Source organism: Perca flavescens, chromosome 3 (assembly GCF_004354835.1).
Source record: "Perca flavescens isolate YP-PL-M2 chromosome 3, PFLA_1.0, whole genome shotgun sequence".
Classification (NCBI taxonomy): domain Eukaryota; kingdom Metazoa; phylum Chordata; class Actinopteri; order Perciformes; family Percidae; genus Perca; species Perca flavescens.
Window position 1 is genome coordinate 26,322,827 of NC_041333.1, and position 18,415 is coordinate 26,341,241.

At 39.4% G+C, this 18,415-nt stretch overlaps 3 protein-coding genes across 6 annotated transcripts in view; 2 read left to right on the top strand and 1 right to left on the bottom strand.

The window, feature by feature from the left end:
• rap1gap2a (RAP1 GTPase activating protein 2a) overlaps positions 1-5,203 on the top strand; it is a 101,569-nt gene extending 96,366 nt beyond the window's left edge. For both annotated transcript variants that reach the window (XM_028571137.1, XM_028571128.1), the window contains 7 exons: positions 281-430; positions 779-891; positions 1,043-1,141; positions 1,301-1,421; positions 2,575-2,677; positions 2,787-2,860; positions 3,120-5,203. In XM_028571137.1, coding sequence (XP_028426938.1) covers positions 281-430; positions 779-891; positions 1,043-1,141; positions 1,301-1,421; positions 2,575-2,677; positions 2,787-2,860; positions 3,120-3,128 — 669 coding nt within the window. In that variant the 3' untranslated portion in view covers positions 3,129-5,203. The remainder of the gene's footprint in view (positions 1-280; positions 431-778; positions 892-1,042; positions 1,142-1,300; positions 1,422-2,574; positions 2,678-2,786; positions 2,861-3,119) is intronic.
• Positions 1-10,244, bottom strand: si:dkey-52l18.4 (uncharacterized). 3 transcript variants are annotated; one of them, XM_028571170.1, is made up of 6 exons: positions 7,808-8,358; positions 6,592-6,918; positions 6,163-6,396; positions 6,027-6,055; positions 5,733-5,846; positions 1-428 (listed from the first exon to the last, which is right to left on the bottom strand). In XM_028571170.1, the coding sequence occupies exons 1-5, from the start codon at positions 7,857-7,859 to the stop codon at positions 5,748-5,750; spliced, it is 741 nt and encodes a 246-aa protein (XP_028426971.1). In that variant the 5' UTR covers positions 7,860-8,358; the 3' UTR covers positions 1-428; positions 5,733-5,747. The 3 variants fall into 3 exon arrangements, with proteins under 3 accessions (XP_028426971.1, XP_028426962.1, XP_028426982.1); XM_028571161.1 differs by lacking the exon at positions 1-428 and adding an exon at positions 5,206-5,535; XM_028571181.1 differs by lacking the exon at positions 1-428 and adding an exon at positions 10,181-10,244 and having other exon boundaries at positions 5,207-5,846; positions 7,808-7,912.
• Positions 9,755-18,415, top strand: part of blmh (bleomycin hydrolase) — a 25,281-nt gene continuing 16,620 nt past the window's right edge. The window contains exons 1-6 of the mRNA XM_028571150.1: positions 9,755-9,923; positions 11,775-11,972; positions 13,649-13,758; positions 14,147-14,288; positions 15,058-15,146; positions 15,257-15,349. Of these exons, the coding sequence (XP_028426951.1) occupies positions 9,914-9,923; positions 11,775-11,972; positions 13,649-13,758; positions 14,147-14,288; positions 15,058-15,146; positions 15,257-15,349 (642 nt within the window). The 5' untranslated portion in view covers positions 9,755-9,913. The remainder of the gene's footprint in view (positions 9,924-11,774; positions 11,973-13,648; positions 13,759-14,146; positions 14,289-15,057; positions 15,147-15,256; positions 15,350-18,415) is intronic.

Genomic DNA, 18,415 nt, shown 5'->3' on the forward strand with positions numbered 1-18,415 from the left:
TAATGGAGAACTGAATCCCCTGGTGGTTGCATTGTGCAATAGCATCTATGAACCTAAATGTTAATTCATACATTAAAATAATCCTGCATTTAAGATGATAAAAACTCACTTTTGTTCTGTATCTTTATGTTCACACCCATTCCCCTCTCTGTCCTTCCACGTATACGGTCCCTGTCGCTGACTTTTCCTTTACCCATCTGCTTCTTCCCTTCTCCTCTGTGCTCCATGGTCTCCTCCTCTCCCTTATCCACTCACTCTCCATTTCTTCTCCATACTCCAGAGAGCCATGCGTGTCAGGAGCCACTCCATGGAGACCATGGTGGGGTCCCACCGTCACAGGAGCCCCGGGGTAGGAGGTGGGGTGCCCGCCAGCGTGAGTGGAGGAGGGCTACCGCAAAGCACCAGCGAATGCACAAAGAGCACCTTCACTGTGAGTGAGAGGGAATAAAGGGAAGGGAGAGAGGGAAGGGAGAGATGGATGGTCACTCAGACTAGAAGGAGGGATTGATCAAGGAGAACTTGTGCCGCCGGGTAAAAAGTGTTTTTTACCTTAAAGTACTATAATGGGGGGTTAATAGGGAAAAAAGTACATCTGTGTTGTCATTTTAGGTAATTAAATGACCTATCTCTTACACGGTACACAGAGAGAGAGAGAGAGAGAGAGAGAGCTTCTGTGTCAACCAGTGAATTAGGCCATTTTTTAAGGGATTCCAAACAAGAGTTTTTCCCATATCTTCTTTTAAAGGAGAAACCTAATTCTATAATATGTGATCTTCAGCCTCCTGTGTTGTCAGCCAAGTCTCCTCTGAAGAGCCCAGTGAAACGTCGCTCAGGCCTCTTCCCTCGTCTCCACTCCAGCACAGAATCCCCATCAGACAAACACACACGCAGGTTGGTGTTCTGGGACTCTGTTCGGTATCTTGATTATGTTACACTTACACCACAGACACCATGATTGTCTGTGTTGTTTTTATACAGGTAGCGGGAGTCCAGAATGTTGTCTCGTCAGTGTTGTCATTAATGTGTTGTATTTTGTCTGCAGTGAACAAAAGCCTGCAGATATCTACCAGCTGTCCCAGGAAGTGAGGTCAGAGACATTATCCAATCCCAGCTCACCTGAGATCTGCCCCAACAAAGAAAGGTAAGACCATTGGGTAAGACCATAACTAGTTCCTGGAGATCATCAAAGCTCCTCTATATTCTTTAGAAGGAGATGCCTAATAAGCAAAGTGGGTAAAGTTGGTCTTTTGTCACTGGTTCTCTCATGTTAAGTACTCTACATCTCTGTTTTCCTCAACAGGCCGTTCATCAAGCTGAAAGAGTGCGGCAGCGGCAGGCCGAACATCTCTCGTTCTTCATCCAGCACCAGCAGCTTCAGCAGCACCACGGGAGAAACAGAAGCTCTGGAAGAACTGGACACAGTAAGTGCAACACTCACAGTTTGTTTGAACCAAGTTAGCTTGCCTTTATAAGAGAAAAAGAAGGAAATTGAGTGTTTGGGTTTAAAGAGAGAGCAGAACTGGAAACACATTCTGAGTGAGGTTGTTGGCATCAAAAGCTTTCTGGGTGAAATAGTCTGTAATTACCAAAAACTGCCTAGAGAGTGTTGAATGTCAGCGCATTGATTATAATGATTACAGCTCCTCTCACTTTATGTGTATTAGATGGCATTGCTTGTCAGTGTCTATGTGAGAAATGCTGTCAAATCGTTCCTACTCTCACTATTTAACTGGATGGGATCCGTGTGCATGGATGCTCAGTGTGGGCATTCAAAATGCATCAATCATTATTGAGCAGCAAAGTACACCAGTGATCATCACAAAATTAGATACATTTTTGCTTTTCTCCTCATTAAATTTTGATGGGTTTAAAGGAATATGTCAACACTGAAATCTGCTTGTTCACTTTCTTGCCAAGAGTTAGATGGGGAGATCTATATCACTCTGATATCCATACGGTAAATATGAAGCATCTTAGCTCAGCACAAAGACTGGAAACAGGGGAAACAGCAAGCCTGGCTCTGTCTAAAAATTTGCCTACCAGCACCTTTAACAATCAATAATTAATATGTTAAATCTTGTTTGTGTAATCCCCACAAAAACCCAAGTGTAAAAACAACAAGTTGTGGTTTTATCAGACTATTTCTGGGAAAAGATTCAAAGAAGCTATTGCTTCCGGTCAAGAAATAGTCCAGCCCAGATACCCCTCTGTGAAACAGCAACTTTTGATTTTTACGCTTTGGTTTTTGAACGTGTTCACTGAGCTTTAGAAGTGCTGTTAGGGGGATTTTAGCTAGCTGTTTCCAATTGTTTCAAGTCTTTATGCTAAGGTAAGCCTACCGGCTGCTGGTTACAGCTTCACAAAAGTGAATAAATGTATTTCCAAGGTACTTTATTGCTTTAATACTCCTTATGATAACTTTGAATCACAATAATTTGTGCCAGCGTTAAAAGTTTAAACTATATTATGCAAATTACAACAACAACAACAACAACAACAAAGTAAAGGACTTTCAGATAGCTCCTCTCTGCAAAGCATCATTTTGCAAATTCCTTTGTGCTCTCCGTCCCCCAGGCCGGCCATCCCTCTATAGCATCCTCTTCTGCCTTTAGTCCTTCCCTCAGTGTTGACAGCCAGGGATCAGGTACCCCTGTCATCATGTGCCGTAGTCCAACAGGTAAACCTACGATTTCCAACATTTTAACAGAAAGACATCCTAGAGATGACAGATTATCTAATTAGAATTTCCTTCCTGTCTTTTCTGTCCCTTTTTCTATATTTTGCAGATGTGAAAAGTAAGACGTCACCAAGGTCAAATTTGAAGTTCCGCTTTGACAAAATGAGCCACTCATCCACAACTGTAAGTCTTAGGTTAGAACTTCTTAGAGCAGAAACCACAGTATTTAGTGCAGCAGGCTGAAAACAATAAGGAAAGGTCCACTGGTGTGTTTCTGATACACTCAATGTCCTTCTTACAGTCATCTCATTATTTCAAAATCACTGTAATTTCATTGAAACAGACAAGCTGGTGTTGGGTTATTGGCCCAGATTGAAAGATGCATGCTGTCAGCGTACACCCTCCTCTAACTGGCCTCTCTTTTCACTTTCCCCTCTTTCAGTCCGAGTAGCTTTGTGGAATGGAAATATCAGACTTGCACAACAAAGGGACTGCACAGGTTGACGGAGCAGCAAAAAGAAAGATGACAACAACCACAACCACAAAATAACCATAGAACCACTTCCCGATGCCACGGATAATGTGAAAAGATGACATAGTGCACCAGAGTCCCCACACACTATAACCTAACTGACAATACTGTGAGCGTATTATTGAGGTGAAGCAGCTACAGAAATTAGTCAATACTTTGCCGTTGTTACAAGTTGCTGCATCTCAGTTGTTAAATGTTCACATCACATGAAGTCCTAGCATGGCTGTAATACTGTGAGTGCAGGCTGAGCTAGACTCTGCCTCAGCTTTTTGTAAAGCATCTAGTTTATTAGAGAAATACAGGGATCTAGAAGAATGGTAACATGAGACTATGGCCGAACTGTTACTTGTTATCTGTTCGACTGCTGAGTGCTCAGTGGAATTGGAAATGTCAGACATCAGGATGTTCCCTTTTTGCCTTTGCCCTTGAATGGTACGTCTGGAAGCAGTTCCTCTTTTGCCTAAAAAAACAGTACGCAGGCAAACACAGACATGCACAGAAACATATTGTAGACTTACAGTAGCAGCGTTTTGGAGATGACAACACGGGGAGTCTCAGTTCTCTACTGTACGATCTGAGCTTGTTCGTTGCCTATAAAAATGCTTTTCTAGAAAACACCTTTGATTTTCGAGATGCTTTTGTAACCTTGCTAGCTGCTGCATTGTGTCTACTGCACTATTAACTCGACATTGCTGAAACTCAGTCAAAATACCTATGACAGCATTTCTGTACCTGTAAGGGTAACTTCAAATCCCTGAACTCTAGTGCTTGGTTAATGGAAATTAGCTCATATGGAGCACAGTAGGAGACACTGCCAACACATTTTGCCATGCGCTTATTTTAGCCAAAGCCGCGCCTTACAATCTATCAAAAGCCCTTTTCATCACTGATGCTCTCTCTCTCTGTCTCTTTCTCTCTCTCTCTCTGTCTGTCTCACTATGTGAGAGGACAAGAATCTTCTGGATCCGCTTACAGCACAGTCGTGGGTAGCCGATTAACACCCACATATACTGAAAATAGACGGTGCACCGATGAAAACATTTCACCTTCTGATACCTCCCATTGAAGCTTGCTAGCTCGGTGTATCTGTGGCTATGTTTGTTGGAACTTTTGAACAGGAAAGTCTCCTGGGTTTAAACCTTCCAAGCATTTGCGCTGATAATAATGACTTGAAAAAAAGATGCTTCAGGTTAAATGAACCTTTGAACCACACATTGAATGTGAACTCTTTTTTTTTTTGTAATTTTGATTTGACGCTTTGTTAGTTGTTATTACAAAGTCTCTTAAAGTAAATTGCAAAGCCAGGTGCTTACAAGCACAACAGGACAATAGGTCTACTAGTCCTCAACTCTATCATAACATTAGCCTGGAGCTGCCTAAACTAGAACAAGTGAAGGTGTGTGTTTGCTAATCAAGAAAAAGCTTAAAGACACCCAGATGTGTTTCCTGTGTGACCAAACAACCAAGCATGTAGGTCTTTGAAAGAATGCATATGTGCTCTTACTGTAGAGACAACCATTCCTGGATGGCGAGATAGTGTGTGAAGTTCTGTCACATGAAACTCAAATTCTAGAGAGGCAGTTCACCCAAATTACAAACACATATGTTGTAATTTGGGTGACTTTTTATTTTTGCAAGAAAGCTGTAGAAAAGCTGAAAGAAAGTTCAGATTTTTTGACTTTAAGGAACAGCTTGTTGACTAATACACACTGTGCTCAGTTAGGCCAGTGATTACCTTGAACAAGGAAGCAGGGACAGAAATCACACAAAAACAGGAAGTTCAGATGTACTTTTGTTTGTAGCAGGTATCGCCTAAATGCTCTGCAGCCTTTCCTCTGTTAATATGCTTAACTTATTCATATGAAAACTTATTTTGCCTTGATGTCATGTACAAATGTAACTGCAGAGTATGCTAATTAATAAGGTAAAATGATTAAAGGAAATACATTAATTTAAAAGATGTCTAAACATGTATATGTATATTTGGTTATGTAACGTGCCATTGAGAATTTATTCTAAAATAAAATGTTGTATTTTGTGTCATTTATGTGGTATCTCATTTTTTTTAATCTCACACGACAAGCTTACAGCACAGTACATGGGTATTTTTGTTCATACTTTAATATTTTATGTACACGGAACACTTGGTAGATATTATAGACAAAGGTTGTTTCACATTTTATAAACATTATGTTTTGCTTGTCCGCAGTCACATTTCAAGATAATTAAAAGTGGTGATATTAATGAAATGATGCCACATAGCTGAGTCTTTGCTCTCTGCAGCACCTCATTGTGGTTCAGCTGCTCGAGTGTAATCAGGACAGCCCTTTGAAACAAATATTAATTAATTAATTTGTAGCTTATTTTTTCCTCTGCTGTGATGATTTTCCAAAACACAGGTAAAGTCTTGAGTTTAAGAATGACGTAATAGTGAAATATTCATCAGGATGTCGTGAAGACGTCAAGGGTCAACTACAGTCCCACAAAAATAACGCAATTAATCCTCAGCAGACAATTGTTCACCTGCTTCGACAGCAGTCAGGAAAATCTGACGGATGAGTACACAGTGGACTGGTCAGGCTCTCTGGTGGCTCCCTGTTGTCTCAGTGCATCCTGGGAAATGTCTGCATACACCACCTTTAACATTGGGAATGGGAAAAGGCTTATTTAAGCACTAGTCTCACTTTGCCAGCCCATTTAAGCATACACGAGAGCATATGCATAGACTGCAGACATGTTCAAGGCCAGTCAGAGGAAACAAACAATGTTGAGGGCCTTGTAGAGTGCATCCTGTCTTGAAACAGAACTTTTACCCACCTCAATCTTCTGCATAGACTTGGGGACAGCTGTAAAATGCAAAAAAAATAAATAAATGACAATGCAATAAATAGAGCAGTTTTGACAGTGCTACAGTAACTTTTGTATCAATGTTACAGGCTACTAAGTAAGATACCTTTGTGAAAGGAAGTGCTACGTTTCTGGGGTATGGGGCATCGAAGTGGAGGCTGTGGAGCTGGGTGTGGTTGGTCTCTGTATACAGCTGAAGGAATGGACAGCGTCCTGGGAAGTGGCTGAGGCTTGACTTTTGAACTTAGACAGTGAGCCAATCCCAGAATGATGGGAAGACAAAGAGAAGCACCGGCACAGACCAAAACCCTGTGTAATACACTCCTCTGGAAGGGGACAGCTGGGGGAGGGACACAGCATAATATACACAAATAATGCAATTAGACTGAGTACACTGTTGTTGTATTATTGTATGCACTATTTTGATGGATTTTTGTAGTTCTGCTCTTTGCTTTTTCGAGAACAACTAATTCAGCATTGCACATACAGACACATACACGCTAATAAACACTGACACACATTTGGCCGCACATACCTGCAGTGACGTTCACATACTTGAAATGTCCCTGATCAGTATCACCTTGGCCCCATTTTACACTGCATCCATAAGAACCTTCGTCTGATTGTTTGACACTCAGGAAATTCAAAATTAGTTGAGTTTTATTGGCTGAGAGAATCACATTGGTCAGATGGTGCCTCACACTTAGCTTCTCATTTGTTGAATTTGTCCGAATCCATTTTCCCGTCCAGGCGCCTCCACAGTGCTGGACCACACAGGACAAAGACAGACTGCCCCCTGCTGGTACATACAATGTCTCACGTTCTGCCAGAACACCCTGGCTGCATTCTTCAGCATGGAGACCTGAAAAAAGGGAAGTCTCCTATTATACCTCATTGTAGTGCAACAACAAACTGCATAGACAAACATTTTGTCATTTTGTGCAGTGGTAACTGTTAGACAGTGTTTTGATAAAGCCATTTACTTGTACCATCTCAAGACAGTATGTGACCATAAAGAGTCTGAACATTTGACCGATTAAGACGTTCATGCGGTTTTTCTATGCCATATAATAAACTAACCCAAACAATGGTCAGAAGTGCATAATGCCATCATACATTTGTTTGAAGTGTATAAAACTACAAATATTTTATAACAACTGTGCAGTCGTACAATAGCACATTTTTCTATTATACCTTTTTTTCACACATACACTAAAATCTGGATTCCATATTACATTAGAGCAATAACCTATATCACACTATGCTTGTAAGGCATGCTTTTTTATGACTAAAGAGACAACATAGTAAACCAGTTTTAACTGAGTCAGGCCAGTTTAAATTGCCTGGGAAATGAGGTCTGGCAAGTTTAAATGTAACACTTTTAATGTTACTTTTCCAGTATAATAATACAAAAATCTTATCAAATTATAGGAGACATACAGTTTGACAAACATTCCATATACAAAATGACACACTGAAACAGGATTGTGATTACCACAGCTTGTCTTTGCAAAAACTATATATATAATTTGGAGTGAGACTGTACAAAATTTAAATATGAACAATAAGTTACAATAACTTATTTTAAAGATCTAATACAGACAGTGAGTAGCCTTCACCAAAGCTACTGCAATAGGGGTGAATTCAAAGGTAAGATTATCCAGCCAAGTTCCTCAAATGCAATTTAATGTATGAGATATGTCCCTTGTTTATAAAAACAATATGAATAAGAACTAAAATGTCTTACTTACCAGTATGAAGAAGGCAGAGACAGCTGATTGTTCTGAGGAGATAGTAACACATGTCTGACTGTAACGGTGTTGGTCAACGTTCCTCCCAAGTCGGTTTTATTTCCTCTGTACAGACAAAGTCATGGCTTGTGTGAAAACTGCTTGTTCAAATTGTTGTCAGTTGCAGGGAGTCCATCAGCCTGCTCTTTATCTCACTTTCTTTTCCTATTCTCAATAATTTAACAGGTTTTCCTTTATGCTGCTGCTGCATTTGTCCAGATGGAGGTAAAGGAAGGAAGTGACCAACTAATCAACTCCCCCTACACACACACACACACACACACACACATACACACACACACATATCCCACAAGGCTCACATACTAAATTACAGGAAAGCAATGACCTCATGAATGGTAATATAAACTTTCCAACAGGAAAGGGGCCAATTTCAAGGAACCGTAATATAGAGAGAGAAAAACGAAGCAATATCGAAACAAACTTTTTTTGTACTTTTTCATTTATAATGTATTCTCTGCTATTAAAAATGCCTGTCAGATGATGGTCTATTTGTTGGTTGGTGTGTGTGTGTGTGTGTGTGTGTGTGTGTGTGTGTGTGTGTGTGTGTGTGTGTGTGTGCGTGCGTTCGTATGTGTATGTAGGGGAATAAAAATATAACATTGCTGCATGCTAAATCTGAATAACTCACTACAGCACTGATGACTTCCTTTTAACTGAGTAGCCTAAGTTAAGAGAAGTTTAAGGATTTATTACTGAGCAACATTGGTAAATGTTATGACTTTATTTTCTAGAAAAGAAAGTCATAACATTTACCTATGTGTAGCTACACCCTTACCCTGTACATTCCCAGTGACTAGGGGTGTGACGAGATCTCGTTGTACGAGATCTCGCGACTACAACGATTTGCAGCAGAATTTAACCTTCAAAATATAAGCTGCTTGTCATTTATAAAGAGAGAAAAACTTATTAAACAACCTTTTTGGCAGGTCTTGCTTGCTGTAATTATTCCTCATGTTCATACCCGACATAAGACATCCCCCCTCGTGTTAGTGATGGACTGGGAGTCTGGGACTATGAGCTACTTACAAATAGTTGCAAAGCGTGGTTATATTTTGTAAACATTAACCGGACGTTTAATACGCAATTATTCTGTCAAATTTGATTTTAAGCGCGCTCGTTTAACTTCACTCAGTGTCCTCCCACTCACGTGATTTGTGGGAATAACAGAGCCCAGAGGAAGGAAGACCCGTGGTGCCCTCTATTAACGCAAAATATGACAGCTGTAAAGTCCATTTAATTTTTATGCAGCAATAATTCGATCATAGTTTGTCTTTAGTTCAGTGTAGGTAACTTTCACAGCAGGAGTCATCATGAACTTTGGAGAGAGATGTAGAGAGGCTGAAAATGGTCACCAAAACTGGAGGATATTCTTAGGGTTGTTTGTTTCTTAACTGTTTCAACAATTTTGAGTCTACATGGATCACCACACGCCTCCTTGTTCAACGTATACATTATTAATTTGGCACTTGAAAGCACAAATATAGCTAGTGAATATTGTGTTGTGTCATGCATTCAGTGTTGGAAAACACAACACAAATAAATAAACATGTTTGGTTTAAAAATTTAAAATTTAAAAATCTACTATTACGATTTTAATAAGATAAAATCGTTTAGGTTAATGACCTAAAAATGATTAAAAAGGCCTACAATTTGTTAAACCAAAAATGACACGTTCAGGAAATTTCACTTAGCCTACAGAAAACTTTATATTTGTTTGTGAAACTTGCGTTGGAAGTGTACCCTGAAGTGGTTAAAATACTAGAAACAAAAAAATAAATGGATGTTTTCAGAGTCCTTTAGTGTAAACACAATATTTATTAAATTAATTTAGCCTTTATTGTTTGCTGGCAGCTCCATTGTTGCTGGCAGCTCCATTGTGACCCGCAAACTCCGCCCAGCCGCCACGTCAAAGACCGGCCCGCGAGTGCATAAACGGTTCCACAAACGAGCGCACCCTGTAACACACTGACTGTCCGTGAATGAGATAAACAAAGAGCCGGTAACTTTTCAGGAAAACAGACAACACTCCTCAAGCTCCACGGAAACATGGAAACTGGTAAGTTATGTGCCACTTTCGCCTGTTTCAGTCCTGGTGATTTGTGTCGCCGGCAGCCTGAGCGCAGTCTGTATTTGACAGCAGGATGACAGCTGAGGGAGCTAACAGGCTAAGTTAGCACTCATTGCTTTAGCATGCCAGCCTGCTAGCGTGACTTTGCCGTCGTTTACTCATCTAGTTTTGTCAGATCATGCTGATACATTGTCAGCAAGGTACCGTCAACCAAACTGGAGAAATAAGACAGCTAGCTAACCCACCTTAACTCGTGTAAAATCTGGTGTCAGTTCCAGGAGCCGGAAATGTTAGCTTGTGTTGCTATAGCTAACGTTACTCAAGAATGGAGTTGGAAATACCAGAAGCTGTCAAAGTCTTTAAAGTGGTAGCGATTCATTTTGGTTTAGTTTTCGTTAGGAAAAGGCTTTGGTCTCATATGCTATTTCGAAAACCTGTGTTAACTAACTGTTCTCTTAGAGCTATTCGTTTTTCCTATATTTTTTTAAGTATGAATTAAAATAAGGACTTTGATAGTGTCATACTATTCTGATCTTTGGCCTGATTTTGTTTGTGTATGTCTGCTGAGCCTCCACTGTTAGGCTGCATGCCAACTGTAGTTCAGCCCTTTGCACATGGAGCAGTGATGGGCATAATAAAGTGCTTAACTAATATAAAGCCAGTTGTATAACCATTGATGTGTAAATTTGCAAGTCACCCTGGCTGCCTGTGTTTGGCCCCTCTCCATAGAAAACCTCTGTGTGGTACTGAGCATTAATTCCTCCACTTGTTGAATAACAGCCAGGCCAACTACTCACCCTTTAGTTAGGATTTTCAATATTTGTTCTTCAACGCAGACCACTCTTATTTTGTGTATGTGCAAACTGCTGTCAGTTTATAGCTGTCGGCTAATATTCTGTTACAGATTCTCTCACTATTTAGTTATCCATGCACACTCATCAGTGTCGACAAAAAATTCTGCTGTTTGCTCCACAAGCAAATCAATGTTATGTGGACATGGGACCCCATGCAGGTCTGCTCTCCAAATATTCTCTGCCTTAGCCCTGGTTCTGCTTATTTTCTGATAACATGGGCATTACAGTTAATCGAGTTTGACACTGTCCTAATCTGCAGCGGTCAGTGCATTTGTGCCAATGGAAAATAACAGTGCAGCTGAGAGAGAGGGGTTGAATCCTAGGCAGCATGCATGACTAGGCAATGTCCCCCTCAATGTTTAATTGCTCTGCACTATTATTTGACGGAATTACAAAACATACATCAGTGGCAGTGTGTTCCATCAAAGTGTGTGTGCACTCATCCTTCCCCATACGGCGGGACAAGACAAGCTTTCCGGTTTGTTCCTCTCACAGATGGAGCCAGATAAGTGATACCAGCCAGCTCTGATCGGCCCTTTGCTCCCTAAAGCCACTTATAGAAAGCATGCTTGATTACTTCCTGGTTGGTCTTTGTCTTGTGCTTTGCCCTATGCCAAGTTGTCCTTCATTCTTTATCAGCGCTCTAATCGTGATTGTGCTTTTAGTTTATGACTATTGATCTGGTATTTTCCAGGCATTATTGTGACGTCTGAGTATGTGAGTGTTCATAAATCAGATCTTAAGAGGGAAATCTGTATGCCTAAAGTGCAAAGATGAGTCACGGGAATTGGGACAGTAGGAAATTCCTCCTCGTAGTTACAGCTAGCTGTCTGACTGCCTAGCTGTTAAAGTCTTCCTGTTACAAGTTAGCGTTATTTCTGCGTGTCTTCCCACCTTCATTATTTTACCATTCATTCTCTCATTCCTTTGTTCTATATTTTGCTATTCCCTTCCACCTTCTCTACCTCTCTTCTTGCTCCTCTAGGTCTGAGTCAGGACAAGGTAGCCACATTCCTCAAGCGGCTGCGGGCCGAGCCACGCTACCTGTTAGCTCAGAATGTGTCAACCTGCATTGACCCGTTGGAGGTTTGTCTGCACCGGCAGACTGTCCAGGATACTGTGCACATTTTCCAGCACTCTATCCCCACAGAGGGCAAGCCCGTCACCAACCAGAAAAACTCAGGTAGGACATAATGTACCACAGCAACATTCATGATTATAAATGTACCTTATACAGTAAAAAGAAATGCGTCCAAATGTGGGTTTGAGTGAATGTCATGCTTGGGTTATCACACACAGATGCCTAAGATTTTGCAGTTTTTGAATTTTTGTAACAACAACAACCAAGAGCACAAACGGATATTATTTACCGCAGATTTGTAAGTGAAGTCTTCTGAAATAGCTCAGAATTGACATAGACATTTTCCAGACAAGCTGCAAAACACACACATATATATATATATATATATATATATATATAGTAGTACAGGCCAAAACTTTGGACACACCTTCTCATTCAAATGTGTTTCCTTTTTATTTTCATGACTATTTACATTGAAGATTCTCACTGAAGGCATCAAAACTATGAATGAACACATATGGAATTATGTACTTAACAAAAAAGTGTGAAATAACTGAAAACATGTCTTATATTTCAGATTCTTCAAAGTAGCCACCCTTTGCTTTTTTTTATTAATAATGGAAATAATTCCACTAATTAACCCTGACAAGGCACACCTGTGAAGTGAAAACCGTTTCAGGTGACTACCTCATGAAGCTCATTGAGAGAACACCAAGGGTTTGCAGAGTTATCAAAAAAAGCAAAGGGTGGCTACTTTGAAGAATCTAAAATATAAGACATGTTTTCAGTTATTTCACACTTTTTTGTTAAGTACATAACTACTACAATGTAAATAGTCATGAAAATAAAGAAAACACATTGAATGAGAAGGTGTGTCCAAACTTTTGGCCTGTACTATCTATCTATCTATCTCTCTCTCTCTCTCTCTCTCTCTCTCTCTCTCTCTCTCTCTCTCTCTCTCTCTCTCTCTCTCTCGACTGATGCATCACAAATGATGCATCACAAATGATGGATATGCATGCTCTAACTTTTGATATATTGTATAGTTTTGTGTGACTATCAATTTCTCACTAATTGTTTTCCAGTTAGATTTTTTTTATTTTTTTTTTTTATCTGCATCTCACTAAAATCTGGCACTGACAATACATGACATGTTGTAAATCTGCTGTTTTTTGGCAGAAGTCTTGTGGACTCTGGTCAGTTGGAACCACTCATTATGTGTTGGTGGATGTAGTGTAGGCAACAAAAGTTAGTCTTGTCTCAAAAATAGACTAAATGTCTAAACAAAGAAAGTGTAAAGATGGATGCACTTTGAGCATCCTGAAGATGCGGAACACATTACAAAGCAGACCATAGGTTTTGCAACCGATACTTGCTTGCCATCAGTTGTCATTTAGTTCAACATGGTATGATATAAACCTACAGAGACACGAAACTATCTTCATAGGTCCATGTAACTCTTACGTTAATCTGACAAGTTTTATAGGTCATCCACATGCATTTGATAGCATCCTCGAAATGATAATTGATGATTCAGTTGTTCACTGAAAAAATGTAATGAACGGTGACTCTAGCCTTTGAGCCTTAGAAGTTATTAGTGAATATAAAGATGCCTGTGTGTTTGTGACTCGTCACCTGTCGGAGCAGCTAAATGTTGAGCAAAAGCAGCATTACTGATGCCTGTACAAACGCATGTTGCTGTAGTATGTCCTCACTGACCTGCATAGTTTCACTTCTATTCATAGTTCTGTCTGTCTTTGTCTTCTCTTCATTACTAGGGAGATGTTGGATCTTCTCCTGCCTCAACGTCATGCGACTTCCCTTCATGAAGAAGTTTAACATAGAGGAGTTTGAGTTTAGTCAGTCCTATCTTTTTTTCTGGGACAAGGTAAGGCGTAGATCCACATATGTGTTCTTTGTTCCTTAGTGTGATTGTGTGTGTGTGTGTGTGTGGGTGGGTGGGTGGGTGGGTGTATGTAAGGTATGCAGGTGGTAGGGTTTTTTTTTTTTTTTTTGCAGCCAGCCTTCCAAAAAATAGAACAATTAAATGTTAACAGATCATTAACCGTTGACCAACAAGCAGGAAACTGGAGTCTCACTTCACCTGTCCAGAAGGCTCTGACACATTTTCCGCACTCCGTGTCGGCGGACAGCTGTAGGCTTGTACCGGTTAATGTTCTGTGCATTGTCTACAATTGTCTAGATTCTACAGCCCCTTACAGTTTCTTTGTTCAGTCACCATGTTGCTCTGTTGTGTTTGCTCATTTGTTCTACAGGTTGAGCGTTGCTACTACTTCCTCCAGGCCTGTGTGGAGACGGCACAGAGGAAGGAGCCCGTCGACGGACGCCTTGTCCAGTTCCTGCTCTCCAATCCAACCAATGACGGAGGACAGTGGGACATGTTGGTCAACCTCATTGGTTAGTTCCCATCATAAAACCTAATCACCTTGACAAGAAGTTCATGTTAAATGATTGACTAAGTTGGGTAATTTGTGCCTATTTGGTAAGTAGAAAAATGAGCTGTACTTCTTTCTTAGAGTTACATTAGAGTTATTTGACTGGATTAAGAATCTTGTTTTAAATTGTGTTTTATACCAAAGATCCTCTATACTAAAGATTTACACATTTCAAGCAGCGCTGATGGAATGAAACGGTACACACTTCCTGTAGTGTAGTGAACGTTGATGGATGAAAAGTTATATTGAAATAATTTATTAATATGTTCTTTTGCTAACGTTGGATATTTACACAGCTAAAAGACATATTTAGCATCACAGAGATTAGTTTTGTTAGGGCGTTCACAAACCTTAGCTGACGTGAGCTTCTCTGTGTTTCCAGATCTCGTGAGAGTTTGGTCCTGAGACAGAAATGGGTCTCAAAACAAAGTTGATTTTCCTCTGATGTGTCGGTCTGAAAAATGCCATTTTAGTGTCCGAATGTTCTGGAGATATGTGGCTTGTGAAAAATGGATCAAATATATACTTTCGTGACTCTGGGGCGAAAGAATCGCTCATAATCTGTGTTCACATTCACTTCTCCTGTTGGAATCAATACACTCAGGACGTGCCGCTAGTCTCCTAAAGAGACGTGGCTGTGGTGGAGCCCACGGGACACAGATACAGGAAACTACTCTGAGTTGGGGCGTCTGGGTTCTAAACCTTCTCTGTTTATACTGTCCTGTCTTCAGAAAAGTATGGCGTCATCCCAAAGAAATGCTTTCCAGAGTCACACAGCTCCGAGGCGTCACGCAGAATGAATGACATCCTTAATCATAAGGTGCATTTACACATTTCCCTCCGTTCAAACTAATTACGCTCACATATCAGTGAGTCACGTAATCAGTGAGGTAGTGCTGACTGTTGTTTTTGTCTCACTGTGTCTTACAGCTAAGAGAATACTGCCTAAGACTGAGGAACATGGTGGCCAGCGACGCTACTAAAGCTGAACTGTCTGATGCTATGGACACCATGATAGAGGAGGTGAGACTAAAAGAGCACATACAACTGTTTCCTGTAGGACATATTATATTCACCACAAGAAGTTTCCCAGGCAACTAAGAACCTTTTGAGGAACTGAGGTTATGATCTAACCTGTGTTTGACTGGAGGAACTAAATGTAGTCTCTAATTCTTCCAGTCAAACATGGGTTATAGTTCCTCATATGTTTCAGCTGCCAAAAATAGTCCCTGCTCGTGGGTAAGTTCTTTCCAAAGGTTCAGGAACAGGGCCTGAAATTAACACCCGATCACTCACCAGATGCGGGTGAATTTTGCCATTGGCGGGTAAAACTGTCAATCTACCTGCCACCCTGGCAGCCAATGAGAATTGAGTGATTCAGAGTTATTTTTTTGCCATTGTTCTTTCACATTTCAACCAAGTCTGCCATTTGCTTGGCTTTGAGCTAAAAATGACATTATAGCAAATCATTATAAAAAAAAAAAGAGTCACTAATTATATTGATTTCATTAATAACTTCACAGCACTTAAATCTCTATTCTTAACAAGTTCAAGAACAATGCTTGTGGATTTCCTGTATTTCACCTTTTATGAGGCAAAAAAATTGGCAAGTAAAATGCCTGTGTGGCTAGTGGATTTTAAAATCCAACTGCCACAGTGGCTGGTGGCCAAAAAAGTTAACTTCAGTCCCTGTTCAGGAACTATCAGGGCAGAGTTTGCCGCGTCAATGCCGTCACTGATTAATCAAACACTACAACTGTACAGCTTCATTTACAAAATAAGGAACCACTAGGTCACTCAGGTACAAAGTACTGACATTTTTGGTAATGTTTGTTAACATTCAAAACAGCTATGTAGTCTGGTCATGTTCCTGACTAGTTTAAAAAAAAAAAAAAAAAAAAGTGGTGGTGTAATACGAGAAATAAAGCTTTGCTAATTTTGTTTTAGCATGGTTATGTGGTAAAGCAGAAATGCATAACCATCAGTCACTCAGCAGATCATATTAATTTTGGTGATAGGTGTTATGCAGTTTTTAGTTTCCTTTTCATTCATTTAGAACATCCATCCAGGCATCAAAGTCGCTCCACTGCAAATACAAAGAACAACAGGATGAGTCGGTGGCGTTTCCTCTCTCGTCTCAAATGCTGCCGTCATTTTTGAACCTTCATTGGACTAATTGGCTTAATCTTCAGGCAATGGAAACGCAAACGGGAGTTTGCAAAAGAGAGGCTTTTGAGTTGTGAATTCAGTTCCCGAGTTTAGTTTTATGGAACTATTTGAGGGAATGAGAGACATCAAAGCAACCCAGAGTCACTCCTTACCTGTTCCAACATGCTGCATGTGTTATGAGATTGATAGAGGGTGAATTATAATAAATAAAGGCATGAATAAAGGACACATGCAGACATGTTTATGGATATACACGCAGTGCCCACTGTATTGGTTACCCCTGTGCAGTCTAATGCAATCCTCTACATCTGTTCTGCTATAAAGTCTATGATGTTATGATGCCTATAATGTTCAGTTTTTGTTGACACTGTCAACATTTACTTCTTTAACCATGACTTCAGTAATACGCATTTAATTGAATTCACACAATTTTGACAATCTTAAAAAAAAAAATCATCATCATTATACACTTCATAAAGGTACAATTTATGGCAGAGCTGTTGTATTGCCTTCCAATAAAAAAAATGGCACATCTCGTTTAACTTTGTAACATTGTCCCATTTTGCCAGAAGAGGGGGCTGTCAACCATCCAAATAAGAGGGGCAAATCTAAGCAGGTTTCTTTTATACTCAAGAAGGTTTAACAATGAAATATTGTGGTACTTTATAATACCTACATCATTAGGATTTCATATCAAACTGACTTAATTCAACATACCATTACATTAATAGCACAGGTGATACTAGTGCATAAACATGCAAGCAACTTGCATTTCAACTGACAGGTGTAGTACAGGGAGAAATGATTCTTATGTAGTTTCAATATAACAAAACATTTGTTCACGTTCACTGCAGGTCCATTTACTGTCTTACTTTTTTTTTTTAACGGTGTCTGCAGTGTAGTATAATTTAAAGTACCTTTTTTCAATATGTGCACATTACACACAGTGTGTAAAAGCAACATATTTAAAAAAAAATAACCTGCACACACCCCCAGATAGTGATTGTTTTAAGAAACAAATCCATGAATATGTAAACAAACTCTTTCACCATGTACTTATGTCCATGTATGCATGCACTGAAATTCAGAGTATACTTATAATTGATAGTTGATAGTTACTTTACTGTTACTGTTAACACGAATCTAATGAAATTAACAAATTAAATGATCATCATTAATGTTTACTAATTATTAGTAATGCTATAATGTAGGTTATTTAACAGTTGTTGCACACATACCATTTTATATATTTAAGTATTTGTTAATAATAACTTAATGATTTGTAAACCTTTAAGAAATAGTTTGTAAACCGTCAGATTATTTGGATGGCTGCCATGATTTGAACACCTTGTTAATGGTTTATACATTAAAAAAAGCATCAATCAACATTATTCAGATAGCTATTATTATCTGTGCACAAATCATCTCTTTTATAGATCAGCAAAAAAGATTTAATTGGACCAAATTAATGTATCATTAGTTGCAACTTTATAATAGCCAAATTTATAAATAGTTAAAACAATTTTTAACCTTAAACCTACAAGAAAAAGTGTAAACCATATATCTAAATGTTTGAACAAATAATTTTATATAACCTGTAACTAATGATAAAATTACATAAATTAGGACATTACTAATAAGTAGTAAGCACAATATATCATCATTTAATTATTTAACAGTAACATTTACCTAAAGTTGAATTAACCATTAATTTACCATTAACAATGATGGTTATTATAAAGTGTTACCAAATGCGTGTGCGTGTGCGTGTGCGTGTGCGTGTGCGTGTGCGTGTGTGTGTGTGTGTGTGTGTGTGTGTGTGTGTGTGTGGTCAGTCAATCAGCCTCCCATTGAGACGATTGCACACAGAACAGGGGTCTGGTTATGCTGCCTTTGTAGTCAGCTGTTTGGTTGCATTGT